General features: G+C 36.5%; 1 protein-coding gene across 5 annotated transcripts; it reads right to left on the bottom strand.

Annotated features, from left to right (window-relative positions):
* Window positions 1-1,181: 1,181 nt before the first annotated feature.
* Window positions 1,182-21,815, bottom strand: LOC131549488 (E3 ubiquitin-protein ligase DTX3L-like). 5 transcript variants are annotated; one of them, XM_058791713.1, is made up of 14 exons: window positions 21,660-21,815; window positions 20,973-21,047; window positions 19,922-19,996; window positions 18,158-18,214; window positions 17,090-17,185; window positions 16,026-16,073; window positions 15,702-15,770; window positions 14,882-14,992; window positions 14,591-14,626; window positions 12,671-12,926; window positions 11,318-11,466; window positions 3,298-4,779; window positions 2,412-2,629; window positions 1,182-2,282 (listed from the first exon to the last, which is right to left on the bottom strand). In XM_058791713.1, exons 2-14 carry the CDS (start codon window positions 21,018-21,020, stop codon window positions 2,213-2,215), a joined length of 2,715 nt encoding a protein of 904 aa, XP_058647696.1. In that variant the 5' UTR covers window positions 21,021-21,047; window positions 21,660-21,815; the 3' UTR covers window positions 1,182-2,212. The 5 variants fall into 5 exon arrangements, with proteins under 5 accessions (XP_058647696.1, XP_058647694.1, XP_058647695.1 ...); XM_058791711.1 differs by having other exon boundaries at window positions 18,158-18,217; XM_058791712.1 differs by having other exon boundaries at window positions 18,158-18,217; window positions 20,973-21,058; window positions 21,660-21,812.
* Window positions 21,816-24,097: the final 2,282 nt, after the last annotated feature.

Consider the following 24,097-nt stretch of genomic DNA (forward strand, 5'->3'; position numbering starts at 1 on the left):
TGCAGGTTACACATTCTCCTTAAGGCAATACCAACACCAGCGATCCAATATCTCTGTCATAGATTAGCCAATGTAGCCATAATATCAAAAGTCATTTCACTTTTTTTTTTCGAATTCAACTTTTCCCAGTTATTCCAAAGGCAGCAAGTCTGGGGAAGTGTCCAAAAAGAGTAGTGATTAACAAAGCCTAACATAAAATCAGATTCTTCACCTCAGAACACTCCCTTTCATCTCTGGATCATGAGGAGATATCACACCTACATCAGTAGGATCCATTGGCTACTGCTCTTGTGGTCGAATAGGAAACAGGACAAGGAATCCACATCTGGTGTTTTAGGAATGAATCCACCTTTAATCCTCTGGATGCTAGATCAGCTGAATTGCTATTTGCATTCACATACCTCCATTGTTTTACTTCAGAAACCTTTAGGATTTCAGAAACTTGAATCTCAAAGTTTCATTCCAAATGTAATTAAGCACCATGTACTGTCAGTCCAGAAAACAGAACCCTGAAATTAAGTACAGTGTCCGAATTTGTAGAAATAGATACAAGTCAGATAGAAGTTATTGAAAACAACTTATACAGTCTTGGAGTCACAGATCCTTGTGGCCTCTGCACACTTTCTCAAAGCACACTTTGGAGTAACTCAGAGATAATGTGCCACCATTAAAACAGAATCAGCATTATGCATTTTTACAGATTGCCATTTGTATTTCTTCTTGGCTATGAAACCTTAGGTCACAATCCTCTAAATGCATCTTGACTTGACAACACAGTGGTTCAGGCTGTAGGATTACTTAATTACAAAACGTTATCAGAATGATGGTACATTTGTTCATTTATGATCACCCTCTGGTACTAATACCAATAACTGAAATAATAAGCACAGGCAGAATAGCAGGGTATGTGGGAGAATGTTACGAGAATGTGAAGTCATTGTATTGCAGTAAGGAGCACATCAGTGTTGTTTAAACTTAAAACCAGTTTGCACCTAATTTGTAAATGAAAGTGTTAACAGTAACAGTAGCTCAAGTAGAGAGGAAGAGGAACATCTAAGAGCAGAGCCCTGAGAAAAGAGAGCAAGAGAATTGGCAGAGCCATGAGTTGTAACAGGAACACAAAGGTTTTTGTTACTTTTAAACCCTACAAGAGCAACAAACTGTAACAACAAACATTGAAATATTTTAAGGCTGATTTGTTTTATTTATGACAACTTCTTGACAAGGAAAAAAATCTTTCCCAAAGTTAGAACTTCAGTACATTTTGTCCAAAAAAGTTTGTCATTTGTAACAAAAAACAAGATTAATCATTCAAATTTGATCTGAGATGAAGTAATCCTTTGCTTTCTGAAAACGAGATATAAAATATGAAGGGGTGCACTGAGAAAAAAGCATACATTTTAAAGGTAAAATCAACATGATGGGAAGTATTTTTTAGAGGCAGCTTGTGAAAGATTTGATGAAGTGTGCCATGTTTTGTATGCTCTGCATTCAGCTTTATATGCACAGATCTCTTTAAGTTAACCGTTGGTAGGTTGATTTCTCTGATAAATTGTGGTTACACATTATTATCACAACGAAAATGTTAAATGTTAAACTTTAATATTACAATCTAATTAGAATCACATGAATAAGTTTTTCCATAGTCCCATATTAAAATAAGTATTGTGAGGATACTTTGTATAGGGCCTACTTGCTTCATATTTGCATTGTAAAAGCATGAAAAAAAATTATAAATCACAAGACAACTCCAGGCTAAAACATTTCATTACAATTAAACATCATGAAAGTCCATCGCCTTAATTAAAATAATACCTATATAAACAGTGCCTGGCAAAAAGTATTTAGACCCACTGAAATTTCATTCTCAGCCACTGACTTCTGTAGCTCCTTTAAAGCGAAGAGTTTTGGGACAACCTTTTCTCATCAGTATCTAGGTGATGTAGTCTCCACTTGTGGGTAACTGATCAAACAGTAAGAACAGGTATGTGCAAACATTTTGTACTCTTTTCCTAACGTATGCATTTATTTATTTTTTTAATCTTCATTTTGAGATTTAACATTTGCAGATTTGCAGAGTTTTACACAGAACAAAAGCTCAATATATATATATATATATATATATATATATATATAAATCTAATACTCTATAAATGGTTAATTGGCAAATAATAGTCTTAGATGTGCATTTGAGAACATACAAATCAAAACCTCATTCAATGCCTTTGGCTTTTAACTCATCCTTCACCCTCTTCAGGTAGTCAGGGTCTGGATACCCATAACTGTAACAGAAGAAAATAAGATATAGATTTTTTTTTTTTACATTAATCCCAAATAAATATGTAATGCTTGATTACTGGTTTTACTGAACATCATAGAACATTGAAAGCTAACTTTATATGAACTCATACCTTTCAGGCCCACCGTGTGTGTTGGTCTTATGATGAACGTCATTCCAGGTGACAACATTATCTAAACCAGAAGTTGTAGATTTCCCGACAGTAAAGATCAGTTTCTGATGAAAAGCCCTGTGCAGCAGTCCGAGCACTTCATTTCCTTCATTGTTGTCTGGCAAGTATGCATGACGTTTTGCCCCCTGAAAAGGCTTTCCCGGGTTTGGATGCTTCTTCTAAAAAATATTTTTAAAAGATGTATTACTGTACCATACCATTAATCAAAACTATTTAAAAACAGAAATGGACCTAGAGTACAAGGAGGTCACAGATATCATAGACGCTTCTGGTTTAAAAATAACAGCTAATTGTGAGAAGTGTAGAAGCTATTTATGCCTTATATTGTGTTTTCATTGTTTTTCTACAGCAGGGGTGCCCAAACTTAGTCCTGGAGGGCCGGTGTCCTGCAGTGTTTAGCTCCAAATTGCCTCCACACCTGCCAGGAAGTTTCTAGTATGCCTAGTAAGAGCTTGATTAGCTGATTCAGATGTGTTGGAACTAAAGCCCTAAACACACTGCACGATTTTCGGCTGTGCCAGATGAAAGATTGGCATCGTCGTGGCAAATCAGAAATTGCGGCAATTGCTTCACGATGCCAGTCTTTCGTCTGGGACAGCCAAAAATTGTACAGTGTGTTTCGGGCTTAAAGCATGACTGTTGCCCTCCAGGAGCAGAGTTTGACACACCTGGAGCACACAATCTGTTGTCAGTAATTATCAAGTGCTCCTGAAGATCTGAAGTGTTTTTCAGGGTTGGAGGTGAACTCTGCAGGTAGGTAGATCTCCAGAAACAGGATTTGGCACCCCTGCTGTAGACCTTTTGCAAAGTGTTTACATATTCTTACCGTTTGAATACCACTGGGTATGTCATAGGTGATTTCAATAGTGCCACAGTGTGGATATCCAGAGAGACTCAATGTGCTCTTTGTTACATACATATTTCCATCCGGTTGGTTTCCCTCCAATTTCCCAAACACTTCCTTACACACAGGACAGATGGATCCCAGACTCTCCACTGACCTTCTTATACATTCCTGACAGAATTCATGCCCACATTTCAGTTTTATCTTGTCAGTGAAGTTGTCCATACAAATAGCGCACGTCTCCTCTTCAGCATGAGCACCTTTACTGTCATGTTTAGAATCATTTTTTGATTGTTCATTGAAACCAGTATCTGTTTCGCTTCTCCCTCTAAAGTTCACTCCCTCATCCCGTCCTGCTCCACCCACTGCTCCTGGACCATAATCAGGCGTCTGATTCCATCTGAATCCTCTTGCTTGAGGGATGTCATCCAAATATCCAATAAATTTCTTCATCTTGTCATCAAACACATTCTTCTTAAGTTTCTTCTCAATATCAGCAATAGCAGGGCTGAGATGTTCTGGCAGTCCAACGAGCTTCCAGGGACTGAATGCATCTGCTGCAACAACACAGTAATGCTGCTGCTGAAGTTTCTGCACTAGTGGAGCCACATCAGTTTCATGTTTAGGGTTTGTGAGTTCACAGCTGACAGCGGCTGAGGCTAGTTTCTGGTACAGATGTGTTAAAGCTCTGAGAGCATGACCTTCAAGATTAATATGCTGATCTCCTTTGGATCGAGCCTGAACCTTAATTATATTTTTCTGCAGTTTTTCTTCATGAAATAGCACTCCATACTTTGTTTGAAGCTGTGATATTTGTTCCTCATAGGAAAGTTTCATCAGATCCCAATGAGCCTTGTCCATCTCAAGTTGAGTCTGAAGGTCTTTTGTGTCCATGTGCAGTGAAGATCTGCTTTGTGGAGAAATGTTGTTATCTAAATCCATTTCATTCCATTTGTCTTTAAATTGGTTTTCTGCTCCTGTTGTCTCTCTTTTAATGATGTCTGTAAATTTCTTCGGTCCAAAGAACCGGCAGTCACTGGCAGACATGGTCAACATCATCTTTGTCTTCTCTGACTGGATGTTACGAAGGGCCTCCTTCACAATATCTGAATCCATGTCATTATGATTAATGGTAGCTACACTAAAACTATCCACACATTCAGTGAGAAGTTTCTGAAAGTCCTCAGACGCTCTGGAGACAGAATCAGGGCTTGCTGTCTGGGTGGGTCTGAATGAGACTGATGCTTCTGAACCCATAGAGACTCCATGTCGTTTCTCAATTAGCTCCAGCTCCTTTCTGTAAGCATGAAGCATGTACCAGAACTGATGGAGGGGAACAGGGAGTCCATCTGAGGTTGCATGGTTTTTTTCAGCAGTCTTAGTCTCACTTAGATCTCTATTAGACGCAGCAGCCTCTGCACCACTATTGGTGTCATCTGAAGTCGCACGTTGAGTGCTGTTTACCTAAAAACATATGATGGGGTTTTATTTAAGGATTTGATACCCACAGTGAAATTTACAATGAATGAATTAAAAATATGTTATTGTCGTGCAAATCCCAGTCTGTAAAACATTAATGTAAGCAGTATTGTCCACATTGGCTGAACATATGCAGCAATCCCACACAGCAAAATCTCCAGTGTTGAAATCCTAGTGTTAAGGACTTTTAGAGTAAAGTGTTAAAGTTGTGGTGTTGAACTTTAGGGGATTAACACTAGCTAGTGTAAACAGCACCCTCTGGCCGGTGTAAATATGCAGAGAAACTCTTATAACACTCTGTTGAGTGTTATTAGTCACATCCGGGACGTTTGCTCGTGTGCACGCCTGACCCATCTGGAATATTTTTCACAGACGCCATGTTCTTAGACTCGCGATGCGGAGCATATGAGGACGCAAAACAGCGAAATTAAGTGTTTAATCTTACTCACAATATGCGTTTTGTAATATCATATCGTTTTATAGCGATATTTATGAGGTGTGTGCGTCTAAATGTTTTTTAAAGACATTTCTTCCACTCGCGAGGCGGACCAGACGAGGACGTTTCTTTTTAGAAGGGACATGCCGAAAGTTAAGTGTTTTATCTCATTTATCATACGTATTTCACAACATCATATTGATTTATAGCGATATTTGTGTGATGTGCACTCCTAAACTTTTTCTCAGAGGGATATTTTCCTTCACTCATGATGCGGAGAAGACGGAGAATTTGGTTTTATCATGGAAAACACCGAAAGTAAGTGTTTAACCTCATTTACATTTTGTATTTTATAAAATAATATTACTTTATGACGATATTTTTATGCTGTGCACGCCTAAACGGGCCTAACCGTTTCTCACAGATGACTATGCCTTGATGCGGAAGTCACTTGTAACAGGGGAAACATAAGAAGTAAGTGTTTTGTGCCCTCACAAGTCTTGGAATATGGCACATGAGGCGCATAAACTACTTTAGACACTTTATTATCACTATAATTCTTTTTTTTAAAGCATGAACATGTGTTTTGTGTTCAGCAAATGTGAATCGTATAGGTTTGGAATTACAATTTTAAGTTAACTGTTCCTTCAATATTGTTACAGATGGTTCATGCTGGTTTAACAGAAAAATCGAAAGATGATGTGCTTGAAGAGTATGAAGCCACCAATACATTAAGTGGGATGAGAAGAGCTTTGTTAGGACACATACCAGAGACATGGGTAAGCCACAATTGCATATTTTAAGATTATTGATTGTCATGCTTAATATTTTGATTATTAAACGATAATAATAAAGAGTCTGATCTCCTCCTAAAAATGTTTCTTAAAAAATGCTTTGAATGTAAGTTTTTGGTATGCTTGCATTGTTATTTATTTATGTGCTGTCCCATTTAGGTGCATTCATTTTGGTAGGAGGAGTCCAACCATAAGTGAATAGTAAATGTTTACTTATACTCATGCCTTTCCACAGATGCCATATATGACAGTTTCTTCTATTGATTATTCAAAATATCAATTTTTTGTGTTCCTCAGAAGACAGAAGGTCCTACAGGTGTGGAACCACATGAGTATAAATAAATGATGACGGAATTGTCAGTTTTGGGTTAACTATTCTTATATTGTAAGTGATACTTGTCTCTGACATTTCACCTGATAAATGGATGTGAAATAATCCGTTTAGTTTTTTCTCCTATTTTACAGGAGCACTTTTGTGATGCTGCAGGTGGGAGTTGGGTATCTTGCTTGGCTGAAACCTGCAGAGAAACACATCTCGTCTTGCTGAAAACTACTCTTTACAAGCAGGTCCAAACACCATTAGCAGAGACTTTGTTCAGTGAGCATTAACATGCATATTAACATGCATTCTGCCTGGATGCTAATGAATGGGATGCTGTTGTTTAAGCTGATAAATGTAAGCATTATAAACCTCATGACATTAAGTGTACATATGGACCAAATAAGAATATGTATTTTGCGCCTTTGCACTGATTTGCATTATGATGTTTTAATTGTTGTAAGAACATGTTCTTTACATGCATTGAAAACATAGAATGTGAAAACATTTTGGCGCAGGGAAAAAGATTTACAATATTTCAATTAAAAATTAATAATTGTTAACGTGTATTGTTTTGTGGGTTTATTTTTTAATATTTTTACCTGAACATTGGTGCAGTGTTCACCAGTTGAGGGAGTTATATTCACTCTTTAAAATTTGCAGTGTAGGCTTATATTTTAATCTGCATTACTATTTTAAAATAAGTATTTACAATATTTACATTAAATTAACATTCAATAAATACACTGGGTGTGTAGGATTAATCACCATAAAGTGTTAAATGTGTATACTTGCGAGTAATAATTTCTTAACACCCTGAGTGATTAAAATTAAACACTAACGCAGTGTTTGTAAAATAAACACTTTTGTCAGTGTTGTTTTAACACTAGCAAAGATGGACCTGTATGTTCACCCGGAAAGTGATCATTTTAACACCCATGGTGACAAATCTCCCAACATATTTTTGCTGTGCAGTGTAATCCGATTTCAATTTGTGAAAAAATTGACTGTTTCTCTGTTTATTTGTTAATCAACCAATTACCATTTTGCTGCTAATTCAGAGGCCCTGTGAGAAATCTAATCTCATCTGGATGGGATGTCTGTGATTGCAGTATTTTAGACTTAATTCATCGGAATTATCATTCCTTTTATCACCTACCTTAATTGATTACACAGATCTTAATATATATTTATATACAGTGAGGAAAATAAGTATTTGAACACCCTGCTATTTTGCAAGTTCTCCCACTTAAAAATCATGGAGGGGTCTGAAATTGTCATCGTAGGTGCATGTCCACTGTGAGAGACATAATCTAAAAAAAAAAAAATCCAGAAATCACAATGTATGATTTTTTAACTATTTATTTGTATGATACAGCTGCAAATAAGTATTTGAACACCTGTCTATCAGCTAGAATTCTGACCCTCAAAGACCTGTTAGTCTGCCTTTAAAATGTCCACCTCCACTCCATTTATTATCCTAAATTAGATGCACCTGTTTGAGGTCGTTAGCTGCATAAAGACACCTGTCCACCCCATACAATCAGTAAGAATCCAACTACTAACATGGCCAAGACCAAAGAGCTGTCCAAAGACACTAGAGACAAAATTGTACACCTCCACAAGGCTGGAAAGGTTCGGGGAAATTGCCAAGCAGCTTGGTGAAAAAAGGTCCACTGTTGGAGCAATCATTAGAAAATGGAAGAAGCTAAACATGACTGTCAATCTCCCTCGGACTGGGGCTCCATGCAAGATCTCACCTCGTGGGGTCTCAATGATCCTAAGAAAGGTGAGAAATCAGCCCAGAACTACACGGGAGGAGCTGGTCAATGACCTGAAAAGAGCTGGGACCACCGTTTCCAAGGTTACTGTTGGTAATACACTAAGACGTCATGGTTTGAAATCATGCATGGCACGGAAGGTTCCCCTGCTTAAACCAGCACAAGTCCAGGCCCGACTTAAGTTTGCCAATGACCATTTGGATGATCCAGAGGAGTCATGGGAGAAAGTCATGTGGTCAGATGAGACCAAAATAGAACTTTTGGTCATAATTCCACTAAACGTGTTTGGAGGAAGAAGAATGATGAGTACCATCCCAAGAACACCATCCCTACTGTGAAGCATGGGGTGGTAGCATCATGCTTTGGGGTGTTTTTCTGCACATGGGACAGGGCGACTGCACTGTATTAAGGAGAGGATGACCGGGGCCATGTATTGCGAGATTTTGGGGAACAACCTCCTTCCCTCAGTTAGAGCATTGAAGATGGGTCGAGGCTGGGTCTTCCAACATGACAATGACCAAGCACACAGCCAGGATAACCAAGGAGTGGCTCTGTAAGAAGCATATCAAGGTTCTGGCGTGGCCTAGCCAGTCTCCAGACCTAAACCCAATAGAGAATCTTTGGAGGAGCTCAAACTCCGTGTTTCTCAGCGACAGGCCAGAAACCTGACTGATCTAGAGAAGATCTGTGTGGAGGAGTGGGCCAAAATCCCTCCTGCAGTGTGTGCAAACCTGGTGAAAAACTACAGGAAACGTTTGACCTCTGTAATTGCAAACAAAGGCTACTGTACCAAATATTAACATTGATTTTCTCAGGTGTTCAAATACTTATTTTCCTCACTGTGTATATATATATATATATATATATATATATATATATATATATATATATATATATATATATATATATATATATATATATATATAATATTTTTTTTTTTTTTTTTTACTGTGCTTTATGTAAAGCATTTTTCAGATAACGTGACCTTCTGACACCCACATACAGACACTTCCACCTCTGTTAATAACTAAAACTCAAACATTGTTTGAAAAACTGATCCTGTCACAGTGCTTTGATATATTGCCATTTCTTCTTATATTGCCATGTCAAATTATTGCTTTTAATTAAACATGATGCTGTCACAAAGCAGGATCTAGATCAGGAGTGGACAACTTTTGCCCTCAAATTCCATTTTCCTGCTACCTATCCCTGATCAAACACACCTGAACTAATCAAGGCCTTTAGAATTACTAGAATTACTAGCTACAGACAAGTGAGTTTAATCAGGGTTGGATCTAAACTCTGCAGGAGAGTGAAATCTGGTAGTGATGGGAAGATCAAATCATTTTTCTGATTCTCTCATTCAATCTCGTTTAGTAAAATGAACTAATCTTTATTCAGATCATTTCATTCAAATGTTAAATGTTATATTTTCAACATCCTAATTCCCCAAAACGCATCCACCTATGTAATATTGATCATATTCCAAATTAAAAAATCATTATAATACAGTCAAAGATCATTTATGAGGGACATAAATGATTACTTTACCTCCTGAGTCATTTGTCACATGACAGACACAATGAACAAATCCTTCATAAAGGATTCATCACTTCTTAAAGGGATCCCCGGGTATTAAGACATGTATAGCTTAATATAATATAAATGATGTCTCTTATTTAAATATGTAGTAGAAAACTCACACTGTAAAAAAAAAAGTTGGGCCAACTTAAAATTTTAAGGCAACTAGCTTCAGCAGATTTTTGAGTTTTCTCAACTTGTTGTTTTAAGTTTATACAACAAAAATTTAAGAATCTCCCACAAAAATAAGTTGAGCAAACTCTGAAATCTGCTGAAGCTGGTCGCCTTAAAATATTAAGTTGGCTCAACTTTTTTTTTTCGACATCGACATCGTTTTTGGACAACGGAGGGCGCCATTATTTTATGTGCACAGTACATTCTGCATCGATGACGTCAAATGGTTGCACTTGCTGAACTACTGGCGCTTATTTCTAGAGAAGCGATGTAAGCGATGTAAGACTTCACTGCTTTCCTAGCGATAAGATGAGGAGAAAAGAATGGGAAGATGCCTGTGGACGAATAAAACTTCCTAAAGACCCACTTCTTTTTTTCTCTCCACTTTAGCCCTGATGCCTTTGAATCTTTTAGTAGACCACAGCTACTGAAAGAGCTTACAAACGGCTGAGGCAAGAAACGCTAGATGCCATCTGTTAGGATGTAAACATGTCGATGCTAATCATGGCGCCGCGGCCGCTAGAGGAGTTTCTCAGCGCGGATTTCCCTCGATATCCGGGGCGTTTACACTCCTTGTGGGGAAACATCGATGGTACAGCATTTGGTTTAAACCTATACTTATATCCATCGCCACCTGTAAGCTCTTTCAGTCTCCTCATCCACCACCAGTGTGCAGCATCCACCTGGATGATGCAATGGCAGCCATATTGTGCCACAACACACCAGCTTATTGGTGGAGAGGAGACAGTGATGAAGCCAATCAGAATATGGGGATGATTAGGAGGCCATGATGATGAAAATTCCAGAGATGATGGAATTTGGCCAGGATGCCGGGGTTACACCCCCTACTCTTTTTCAAATGACATCCTGGGATTTTTTAATGACCACAGAGAGTCAGGACCTCGGTTTAACATCTCATCCGAAAAACTGAGCAGAATTTTTTGACGGAATAGTGTCCCTGTCACTATACTGGGGCGTTAGGACCCACACAGACCTCAGGGTAAGCACCCCCTGCTGGCCTCACTAGCACCTCTTCCAGCAGCAACCTAGTTTTCCCAGGAGTCTCCCATCCAGGTACTGACCAGACTCAGCCCTGCTTAGCTTCAGTGGGAAACCGGTCTTGGGCTGCAGGGTGATATGGCTGCTGGCATAGTAGGTTAGTCAGAATCCACTCACTGCTCAAAACGCCAGAATTTGGCCCAGTGCTGAGTTCTGCGCACTTGCGAATCCTAATGGGGACTAATTTGCATATTCATAAATCTACATATACTCAATGAGGAAATACTGTAGAGTTCAAGCCTTTTAAATTTGTCATTTTGATTATCAAAGATGCGTTTAAAGGGATCAAATTAGTGACTGCAGGGGGTCTTTAAATAATTTCCTAGATCCACCCCTGGTTCTCTCAGCAATCAAAATCTTAAAAAAGTAAATATGATACCTTTGATGATGAAATTCTCTTCTTGACAGACGTGTTTTGTGATACAGTCTCAGAATGTGTTTCATCCAGACAAATCTGTGCAGTCATTTCCTTATTATCATGTTTACAATTCAAAGATACAGTCCTGTGTTTTTTAAAAGTTTCTAGACCTATAGAGAGAAATAAATTAAAAAATGTAACATCAGTCAGAAGAAACCATTCAGCAGCAAGAAAACATTTTGTTTAGTATTTTCACTTCAATATAGTGAGCAACAGAAAAGCAATAGAGCGAGTATATCTCTGACAAAGCTGTGAGCGATGATTTTGTTTTTTAACATTGACAGCAAATCAAAATCTATATGCCTTTAAACCATACACCGCAATTATGCAGTATGTGGATGCTAAAATACAGTAGATGGGTCATTCCATGAAATCGGTGCCTTTTGCATCCCTAAGAAATAATCAAACATAGAATTAATATTGCAACAAATAAATCTGCGATTTAAAAATATAACAATACTATGTACTCGTTCATCAATATTACATAACAAAGTCAATTAAATATTATTTTAAATCATGCAAATGGCATTTATGCTGATAAAAGGTTTTTGGCCTGTCCCTAACTACGATTTTTCTTTTTTAGCAGGACTTTTAATTTACAAAATGAAGGCAAACTGATATAAAAAAAAATCACAGATGCATATTGTTCTAAATGCAGTCTCATTGTCAAGTAATGTTTTTGGCATAATTATACATGTTTTCTATAAAACATAAATCATTTTATTCCTCTATATGTTCTATTTTTGGATGATTTATGAGGCTTGACTGAGGGGGGGCATCATGCAGTGTCAACACAGTTAATATTTTTAAAATTTAAACAATTATTTGTTACATTTAATATAATCAATATCTACAAGTAACATCCTTTCAAAGTGTACAACATGTGCTTTTGTGAACTTGATTGTTAGCTAGCAATTAGCAAATTTGGACACAGACAAACAGATGGACACACTATCTAATTTAATTTTTTTTATTTTTCCAAGTGGAAAAGGCACCGATTTCATGGAATGACTCAGTTATATTATAGTTATCGTTCTTGGTTTGAGTGGGCCTTAACAGTTGTTGTCAGTTGTAACTTTGAAAAGTAACAATTTACTTAATACTTTACTCATTTCTTCTAAAAATGTCATCTGTAATTGTAATATGTAAAGTAATGTTCCTAGTAAAGTGTTAACAACAACACTGATATTTGCCTTTGCGTAATATAACAATTCTGCAAAAAATACTTCACGTATTTTAGCTATTTCAGATACTAGCATCTACAAGATTTAAACTGAAAAGTGTATTAAAATGAATGATCATAAATCATCTCACCTGTTGATGGTGTTATCTCCACCTCTGCACAGGTTCCACCATCCATGAGTTTAAGACTGAGGACAGATATTTGCTTTCCTCCGTGATTTTCCTGTTTGGCAAACCAGCTTTGAAGAGCTATCTCTAATTTTCCTCTCCACTTCTCTGAAAATAGTGCTGGGCTGATCACTTTGATTTTAAATATAGCAATATCCTCTGGTGCTGGTGCTGGGGGTTGTGATTGGGTTTTGCTTTCATCACCATTACTACAAATGTCCTGTTATATGAAAAATAATTATGAATGCAGAGTCATATTTCTATATGAAAAAGAAACTATACTCACTCATAGCCGAGTTATGTTTATAAGCTACTTTATGATGAAAAATAGCAAATGCACACCATAAAATACACCATAACATGAATAAGTTATGTTTTCATATTTTATGTTGTTTCCATTGTTTCCATCATTTTTAATTGGGCAGCTGGCTACAATAATAAAGAAATATCAGAGTCCTTTCACTCCTATCAAGTTAACTGATAACTGTTTAGAATGCAGAACTAATATTCAACTCCTGATTTGCTGCTTATTAAAAGTTTAGGTATGCTGTATCTTAGAAAGTTTTTATTTTTATTTATTTATTTAACATTTTTTTATTGTCTTTTACACTGACATTTGGCAGATGCTTTCTAAAGCGACTTACAGGTACACATACAGTACGGGTGAATTCCAGGTATAGATTTGATCAGTTCTTAACCCAAGCCATGTGCCGCTGTTTTAGCTATAGGAATGTGAAGAGAGCTGCAAACGAGATTACACCTCAAACATTATTCCACCACACGACAGAACTCTTCCAACAAACCACTATCTATGAACTGATTTTGCCTACTTGACAGCTCTGAGTAACAGCAGTCACAGTAGGGGTTCCCAGACGATTTCATTCCCAGACCCACTTAGACAAGTATAATCAAAGAAGAAACTAAACATTATTATCTGTAATCCATAGTCTCCGGTAATCGGCCTGGAGTGATGTCAGGTTCACGAACATATCCGTCTTTTGAACCAGTTCATTTTGGTAAAGTAGATGAACCAGTTCACCAAAGTTCACGGCTCGAGTAGCACAGATCTACAAGATACTCAATCAAAATGCACCTGACGATCACTCTGACTTGAAATTAGCCAAAATACCGGCATATCTGAACAGGAAAACAGGAAACGGTTCAAAGCAAACAATGATGAGCCGCTGATATGCAAATGCATGAACCGAGCACTTGAATGAAGGGGTGAAATGAAAGTTTTATGTTTCTCATTGTTTATGTAAAAAGGTAAGCTGACGAAGACTAGTTTCTTCAGCTGATATGCTTTAGACATGTAAAACATCCAAGTTTCATATCACTATTGGCTGCTTTAATAATATAATTGCCTATACGTCATTGCGTGATTACATAAACAAACTGGTCGATCAGGTATTTGGACCGGTTCATTGAAACAAACTGTCCAAAAGAACCAGTTCATGGAAAAGAATCAGACTTCCTCATGTGCTTGAGGCTGTGGATTGCAGGTAATAACGTTATGCAAATAATGTTTCTTGCAAAGATCGATCATTTCACTCAAGGTCCACGGGCATTCGTGTTTTTCCCCGATATGCTTTTTGTTTCACTCTCAGAGTAATGGTAGCCATTGACATCTTATGAATCACCAATGATCGTGGTTTCAGTTAAAAATCCTCTTGTAACCATATGTAACAATCAGCTTAACAGGCTGGGTTACAACCTTTCTACTGAAGAAAAAAGTCACCTACATCCTGGATGGCCTGAGGCTGAGTAAAAGCAAACTTTGGATGAGCTACCCCTTCAGAATTAAGTAAAACTACAGTAAACATTTTCCTAAAATAATGAGTTAGAGATGATTTCTCAGTTCATCGCACAGTGACTGGTACTCACCCGATGATCAGATTGCTTTATCTGAGCAGGTGAGATCTGTTGGATAAAGAATATTGTTCTATATATTAATATCAGTACAATAAATAATAGCCATTGTAATTTGTTCTAACTGACTGCCACAAACCTAAAACCATTCTCAATATGTCATAAATGTATTTTTCTGTCATTATCACAGAACTCTCTGCAATATTGAACTAAAGTAAACAAACAAATATAAGATTATTGATATTCTTTAAAATATGTATGACTCTAAGAAAATCTATGGCTCAAGCTCTTCTCTTTAGTCAATACCTTCTGTGGCTCCGAGTCTGATTTGTTTGTTGGACCCGTTGTGTTGTTTTGATGATTCGTGTGATCCAGATGTCTAAAGTCTTGACTTCCAGCACCTGCTGCACCAAAGTCCTAACATTCACATAAAATAAAAACATTAAATAATTAAATATATAAATAAAAAGACTATTTTCTCTTTTAATATCAATGCAATTAGTAACAGCTTTCTGTGACTGCAAGTACTTCAGCAACAAGTTGAGACACCTGTGGAATCACACAGCTATTGTGCATGTCTACAACACCTTATTTTAGAATATGAATGCAGGTCAAATAAATATGTCAGTATAATTCACTCACACCAGGAGTTGGCAACTGTGTTTGACACTGAAGGCAATACATATCAGTATTTGGTATCAACTGTTAAATCAACAGTCATTGCTAAAATATAATTATTTTGTGAACAACATTATAAAAATGGCTTGATGACATACGTATATTATTTAATCATTCGTTTAATTATTCATTATTTCTCATAATCATTCTAGACCAGACCTATTCAAAATACTTTTAGTGGCCAATGCCACCAATAAATAAATACATACATACATACTCAAACATATACAGCTTGAGGGAAAATAATTTATCCTGAAGAAATCTTGTATTTACTTTTTTGGATTAGATGAAACTCCAGCTATTTCATTTTGTTGTTTTTTGTAGGAATGAAAATATTTAAATAAAAATAATAGAAAAGAAAAGTGGGAACATAATCAAGCCTAATCCAACTTAGCTCTGTCTAAAGTAGCTATGTGTTGTAAATGAGCAAATGTACATCAGTATCTACCTTATTATTATGTCCCGTCATGAGAAAGCCGTGTCCATTGATGCTGGAAGGTTGATCAGTGATTGCACCCTGAGACAGTGAGAATATCACTCTAGTTGTTGAATTGCAATAAACTATAAATAGGTCTCTCTTTTTTAAAGAACTTTTTCATACATATTTCAATTAATACAATTTCTGTCAGGATTCTGGACTGTCTGTGTGTGTGTGTTCCTCGCTCCTCTCAGTAGGCAATCGTGACAATTTCCCTCTAATACATTTAACTGAAATATGAGTCTGAGATGATAAACTGTACATATGGTAGATGGGTATGTGACTGGTACTCACCTGGACATTAGAAAACTGACCACTTTGCATCATCTGAACAGTTAGGACCTGATAAAGAATATCAGTAATTGCCATCGCAATTTGTTCTAATTGACTGCCACAAACCAACAACCATTCTTAATATGTCATAAATGTACTGTGCTATTTAATGGGAGTTGAGTCATTAATGCAATAAAATCTACAGCTGAAGCTCTGCTCATCAACAATAACCCCATCAACTTCGGTCAGAAATCTTGGTGTAATCTTTGATGATCAGCTGACCTTCAAAGACCACATTACAAAGACTGCTCGATCTTGCAGGTTTGCACTACACAACATCAGAAAGATCAGGCCCTTTCTGACAGAGCATGCTGCACAACTTCTTGTCCAGGCCCTTGTCATTTCTAGGCTGGACTATTGCAATGCTCTTCTGGCTGGACTTCCGTCTAATACAGTCAAACCTCTACAAATGATTCAGAATGCAGCGGCACGACTGGTCTTCAACGAGCCCAAAAGAGCCCATGTTACACCTCTCTTTATCTCCCTGCACTGGCTACCAATCACGGCTCGCATCAAGTTCAAGACACTGATGCTTGCATATAGAACAACCACTGGCTCAGCACCCGTTTACTTGCACTCTCTATTAACAAACTACATCCCCTCCAGAAATCTGAGATCTGCTAGTGAGCGACGCCTCGTGATACCATCACAGAGAGGCGCAAAATCACTCTCTAGAACATTCTCATTCACCATTCCTGGCTGGTGGAACGATCTTCCCACCTCTATCCGGAATGCTGGATCCCTGTCAATCTTCAAGCAACAACTGAAAACTCATCTCTTTCGACAGCACTTGACTTCATCCTAAACTTAAAAAAAAAAAAAAAAAAAAATTATCTTTACTTATTCCTTCCTTTGGTAGTTTGTATTTATTTGAACAATGTCTGAGACTTGGTGTTGCAAGCACTTCGTATGTCTGATTGCCTCTTCAAGATTAATCGCTCGATGTATTCCCCAATTGTAAGTCGCTTTGGATAAAAGCGTCTGCTAAATGACTAAATGTAAATGTAAATGTCATTAGTTAGTACCTCTGGCTGTGCTCGAGCCATTGTGGTGTTTTGATGCGTCATGACATTCGAAAGTGTGCTAAAGCTTTGATCTCCAGTGCCTGCTGTATATATGTCCTGAAAGGGAAAGGGGTATCACTATTTTGACAAACCATTAAAAAAAAAAAAATGTTTTATGTATTTGGCAAATACGCTCATCCAAAGCAACTTGCATTCAAAGCACACATTTGATCAGTTCTTGCATTCCCTGGGAATCACACCCATGACTTCTACTGTTTGAACTACAGGTAAAGGTTTATGTGAAGAGAGACAGGAATGAGACTGAGTTTATGAACTGCCTATGCGACATTATTCTGAGGCAATGTTGGTTCTTTATAAAATACAGATGACATTTTCAATTATTGAATTTAGATGACATTTTCAATTATTGAATTAGTAGACTGAATATTGTGTTGCATCAAATCAGCGCTGTTTGATGAATGTAGGGCCTGCTGAATTAGGAAGACTGTTTTTCTATTTTAATACAATCAGTAATTGTTTCCACTATATTTTGTAAATTTAATTACAAAGTAAAATAAACATGACAGTCTGATGGGATTATTTTCACTCATACTGGTAGTTGACAACTGTTTATGACACTCAAGTCAAAATATATCAATATTCAGTATCGACTGCTATATCAGTCGTGAGAAGTGAACTGTTCCCATGGCAAAAATATAATTATTTTGTGAACAACATGATAAAAATTGCTTGATGTCATATACTATTTGCATACATTATTTAGTCATGTATAGCAAGAAAAAAATGATTTGAGTCAAATAGAGGAAAGTAGGAACATAATCAGCCAAACACAGCTCTGTCTCTGGTGCATTTCAGTAGAAACTAAATGAGCAAATGTACATCAACATCTACCTAATAATAATGTCCCATCAATGAAGCTGGTAAATTGTTTAATGACTATACTCAGTTTGTAGAATTATTTCTATTTAAAATAACTTTTTTTTTTTTCATTTTAACGCAATTTTCCTGTAATACATTTTAGTAAAATATGGGTTGGAAATTTCAGTTGTAGATGTGACTAGTACTCACCTGAGCATGCAGAAGTTGAATCGCCTGATGATCAGCGCTGTTTGATGAAGGTTGGGCCTGCTGAATTAAAAAGAATGTTCTCTATTTTAATATCAATACAATCAATAATTGCTTACTGTCAGTGTAAGCAATTCAGCAACAATATCAGACGCCTGTGGAATCATACACCTAATGTGCATGTGTGCAACACACCATATTTTGTGAATTTAATTACAGGTAAAATTAATATGTCAGCTAATTCAATCTGATTGGATTGTTTTCACTTCCACCAGTAGTTGACAACTGTATATAACACTGAAGGCAATATATCAATATTCACTATCAAATAACAGTTTTGAATGAACTGTTCCCATGACTTAAATACAATTGTTTTGTGTACAAAATAAAAAATAAAAAAAATGCTTAATGACATATATTATTTGCATATTTTATTTAAAGCTACAATTTTCACCGGAAAATGTCATCTGAACAAGTAAGTAACATGTCTGCCACTTTTGTTCTGACCAACTACCTGTAAGAATAAAAAAGCATTACAATACATTGTGCTACCAATGGTGATTAAATCGAACGATCGATTAGCTAAAATTTATCACATCAAACCATGCAAATTATTATTATTGTTATACTTTGTTGTCAAAATGTCAACGTTAACAACATCAGCATTGCGTGACTATGTGTATTTACATTTACATTTAGCAGAAAAGCGACTTACAGTGCATTCAGGCGTGTGTGTGTTCCCTGGGAATTGAACCCACAGCCTTTTGCGCTGCTAATGCACTGCTCTACCACTGAGCCACAGGAACAGTATCTAGTGTGTATTAGTGTTATGTGTAGACTACAGGTGACTACGGGTGAATCTCCAGTTGTCACTCACTGATGATTATCGTATGGACCTTTCTGGATTACAATCCGCCATCAAAATGATCAATTTAATTATTCCAGCTGCTGTGAGAAAAGGCTATTAATCATCTGCCACCTGCAGCATCCTTACATGCGATATAGCCTACTAGCTGGGACTCTTTCTTTTTGTTTACAAACGTGACGTAATGACACAAAGATGAATGGCGGCATGCTTGTATTTCCTGCCAAAACCTACCAATACCACTCAAATTAGAAAACTTTATTACAAGCTTACAGTTGTGAATCAGTCTAAGGTAAGGAGATAGATTTGAACACTGGCTGGTTATATACTTGCCCAAAAAATAGATTTTGGATCATTTTGAACTAAAAAAAGTTACGGACTGCAACTTTAATCATTTATTGTGGTTATTATTTGTCATAATCATTCTAGACCAGACATATTCAAAGTGCTTTCAGTGGCCCATGCCACCTAAGAAAGAAAGATTTAACACTCTGTCCATACAGCAGTCCTACATTCAAGCCTCAAAAGAAGTCCAAACATTTACATTTGCAGATAAAATATTTATATAGGTGAAAAATCATTTTAAAATATAGTGCATTTAAAATGTGATTTAGTCATCTGTAGTAAGACAGACCAACACAATCTCACGGTAACTATTTTATGCTTTGGCAAATTGATGGCACATTTTCATGAACTCGTACAATCTCATTCCTATGCTTGTAAGATCTGCTGATGCCCCAGTGGCAGCTGAGCTTAGGGGAGGAGCTTCATACAGTACATCATTTTTCTAAAAACAATCTAAGTCACAAAAAATTGCCACCTCATAAAACTGTTGTTTTCTCATGGGATGGGTCAGACTGACAGATTAAATATATACAAATATCTCACTTGATGTGACTCACCTGATCATTAGAACCCTGCTCTATATCCATATCATGATCATCACTGCTTGGCAAATTGCTGGACAGCAGATTTCCCTAATATTATCACCAACAAAAACAATAATAGCCATGGTCATTTATTCTTACTTGCCACCAACCAAGAACAACCATTCTCAGTAAATCTTAATGTATTTTGTTTATATAATGTATTCTGTATTTTGCTATGTAATGGCAGTTGACCAAGGAAAATGACCAAGACCAGAGTGCTTAGGGAAGAATAATATGTTGCTTTTTAATTGACATATTTACAAACAAATGGTCCATGAATAATCAATATTTACTTGTTTGTGAAATTTTTTACGATTTTATGTTGCATACCTACAGTACATTAAAAGTGTTTGAATTTAAATGTCCTTTGTTTTCACTATGTTGTCTATGTAACAACAAAGATCTATGTCTAATTAAAAGTTTAAGCTAAATACATTTATAATCTTGTAAAACTCTTCAAATGTCACTTTACATAGTTCCAGAAATCAAAACGAAAGGCCACAGTATTATTTGTTTATTGTTCTGACTGTCCCAATGCTTTCATATATTATTGAACTGAACAATATTTTCACAATGAGAACATTTAAGAAGTACATGCCTTAGTTTTCATATATTTACTTCAACACTTTATATGTGATGAAAATGTCTAATAGCATGTTCTGCTTTGTGATTAACATTATAACCTATTTTGATATACTCTGTTTAAACAGGTATGCTTGAAATTTACTTTTAGATGTCAAATGCTTTTGATCTAAATATTTACATTTTCTTTTATTTATTTAGCAGACTGACAAATTAAGAATATCAGAAGCAATCTTCCAGAGAACCAACAATATGGCACACAATGCAGGTTTAGTAAAAGAAATGACGGAGTTATCTAGTGAACCAGCTAGAGCAGAAGTGAATGCAGATCTGTGAACTTTCCCTGAAAACCCAGTTTGTTAATTGATCATTTGCATTGATATGGGTTATTTATGATCACATATTGTTCATAAATAAATACTAAATTTACTCTGTGACTCACAGATTCCTCAATTCCTTCCATTGAATCATCCGTGTGTCCCTGTGCCATGACTGCGAGAAAAGCTCCAAACAGCAACTGAAAGAAAACTTTAGTTTTGATTAATAGCTAATAATATCCGAATAAATATCACAACTGAGCGTTTTTAAGTTTGTAAACAAATGTAAATGCTCCAAACAGTGCTTGAGTATGATCCAAATGCTTTAGCAAATCATTATTGTTCAACGTAAAAGACAGAGTAGCCAACTTTAAAATCTTGCTCGACGCCAAGCGAGACAGAGAACAAAATATGGCGAACATCAGACAGATTATACCTTAAAATGAACACTAAAGTGTCGCTGTTAAATAATAAAGTTGTCAATTGCTCGATCTGTCAGTAATTAATATTGTTGTCTTGAAGACTGAAGCGACGGAAGAGAAATGCGTTTAGTTTCATTTTCGTTTCGTACAAAACACACACACTTCTAAAGATTTATTTTCAGTTTGATTGGTCTTGAAGACGAATACCCGAGTTTACATATATTTTTTCGCATTTAGCTTATGCTTTGGACTGCAGACTTAAGAGGTTTGTTCAAAAACACGGTCTAGGCTACATTTACAGCGCAGCTCCAGATTTTGACTCCGGTCACCGTCGACAGTAATATCGACACATTCGAGAGTAAATAAAAGGACAAATAATCTTGCACTTACCTGAAAGCGTGAGCTGTGTAAAGTGTGAGCTGTCGAGCTCTGTACTGCACGATTCAACCTGATCGACTGGTTCTGAGTCAAAGATAACGAAAGCGAAAGTTGCTGGAGGACATGAGGCAGCACATGACAACACTTCAGTGTGCTGTGTTAAAAAGACCAAACTGGGAATTTGACATCTGTGGCATGTATTATCTCACACATTAAGCATTCACATGCTATCTGTACAGAACATATTAAACATATGATCCATCTTTTTACATTGGGGTTATTTATGTTAAAGGGTGTGTCCTTGCTCAAAACACTCAGGGAAGGTAACAATAGTGTTGAATTTATTCCGTCTGTGAAAACATGGCTTGGATTGACATGACTAATGAAGAATTTCAACAGATCCTTTTCCTCATTCTCTAGTTGAGAAAATATCCCAAAGGTAGAACAATATTGTGGGGGTTTTATATAGCAACTCTTAGCATTGCCATTGAATAGATGTATCCATGGATTCCAGCTCTTAAACGACATTACAACATTTAATCTGTGGCATTTCATTACTGTGTTATCAAAATACTGTAATTGATTTTTCATTTAATTAATTTAAAGGCATGCAATTAAGTGTTTTTCTTTTAATTGTAAGTATTATAGTGTAGTTCTCAGAATGTGATTAACTAGCTGACAAGCTTAATGCTATTCATGTGTGTTCAACAGCTAACAATACACATTTTGCATTACCGTGATTATTGGACAATCAAGACTTACACAGAAATTAGAGTTTATTGTCTGTCAAACATATTTCGTTTTTGGATTCTGTTGAATCCCTTATAAAGTTGTTTTGTATCTTCTTATTCTTTCTCTCAAGTAGTTGGAGAAAAATAATTTTAGTCTTTTTTCTATTTTTTTTTTTATAATTTAGTTGGTGTCTCAATAGGCCAAATTATTATTAAAATCATACACCTAAAACCCTATTCATGGTGGCATGAGGGCATTTTACGAACTGACCCACAGGGCTTTTACTGCAGGAGAAAATACTGTAGCATGAAAACAGGCACTCAAATGTATGTGGAGGTGGTTTTACCCTGAACACAAACCTACTGCTCGCCACACTCCTGACTACAGAGAGACTGAATAGAGCTGCTGAGAACATTGATCTTTGGACAGTTCAATTTCTGTTCTCATAAAAACATGTTGCAACACCCAAGCAATAATAGATACGACAATAACTGGGTGGTAAAATAATGTAGACCTCACAGTAGAGCCAGAGATGATTACAGAAATGATTAGCTGAATTTGAGCTCTGTTCAAATGTGTAAAGTAGTTGAGCAATTGTACTTCACTATTATTTGGGAATTTGTGCTTTAATCAGGAATTTAGGAAGGAACAAGGAATTTAGCTTTAATTTTGTGTGGATCACCATTTCTGAGTAAACACGACTACTTTAATGAATATTTTTAAGTAAACTGAGTGACGTAAACTGACGTCGTCCAGGTCAATCTGCTGGCTAATGCCTATTAATGTTGGAACAATGCTTTATAAAGGATGAATTGACTATTTACTAATGCTTAACTAATGATTCATAGTGTGCAGTTATTATAAAGTGTTACCGAATGAATTAATAAAAGTGCATTTACAATATTCATAGGGAGCTTAAAACAACACAATAATACTAGAAAACCTAGGATGTTAAAAGCACAGCGTCTTTCAGTTTCATACCATAAAACATTCCTTAAGAATCCTAGCGTGCTGTAAGTCCCAATGTGAATGTGGTAAGTATCAACCAGTGTACATACAAAAGTCCACGGAAGTGATAATTCAAAAGTGCTGGAAAGGTAAGTCCACAAGCGGGCGCTTTCACACCGGAGGAACCTTTTCATAGTTCCTAGAACTATTGGTGGAAGTGTCTTCGCACCGCAAGAGCTAGAAACATATTTAGTTCGAGGAACTCCGTTTGGACTATAGGGTCTAAAACAGTCCTTGGCCAAACGCATATAAAACACCAGCTACCCGGCATTTTTAAAAAGCTATGTAAACATAGATAACGGAATTAACCTTTTGTTAACGCTTTTTTTTTGTTTGTTTGCTAAATGCCGTGATTAAAGACGTTGCTGTCGGGTGCTTCAGAGTTCCTGCAGCGAATGCAACCAGGACAACGGCCCGATGGGGAAATTGGTTCTCTAGGAACAACCCTGTTGGCTAGTTCCCAGAACTACACGGTGCGAAAGCACCTTATGGCTACATTAAAACTGCAGGAAAATGTGGCCCAAATCTGATTTTTTTTTTTTTTTTTTGGCTCATATGCTACCCAGATTTCTCAGATTTTTTTTTTTTTTCATGATAGTGTGAACAGCACAAACCACATGGAATCTGATCTTGTCGATTCTGATTTGGGCTACAATAATTTGTGGACCGATGGAGAAGCCACCACTGATGGAGATTGCACTTGAATATAA

This window comes from Onychostoma macrolepis, chromosome 11 (genome assembly GCF_012432095.1).
Source record: "Onychostoma macrolepis isolate SWU-2019 chromosome 11, ASM1243209v1, whole genome shotgun sequence".
NCBI lineage: Eukaryota > Metazoa > Chordata > Actinopteri > Cypriniformes > Cyprinidae > Onychostoma > Onychostoma macrolepis.

Bases quoted from the DNA above. Each gene is read 5' to 3' on its own strand.
- LOC131549488 (XM_058791711.1), bottom strand. From the start codon at position 21,020: ATGGCACAGGGACACACGGATGATTCAATGGAAGGAATTGAGGAATCT. The intron at 19,997-20,972 runs GTGAGTCACAGA...TGATAATATTAG, and splicing joins TGGAAGGAATTGAGGAATCT to GGAAATCTGCTGTCCAGCAA. The intron at 2,283-2,411 runs GTATGAGTTCAT...CTTCTGTTACAG, and splicing joins ACACACGGTGGGCCTGAAAG to TTATGGGTATCCAGACCCTG.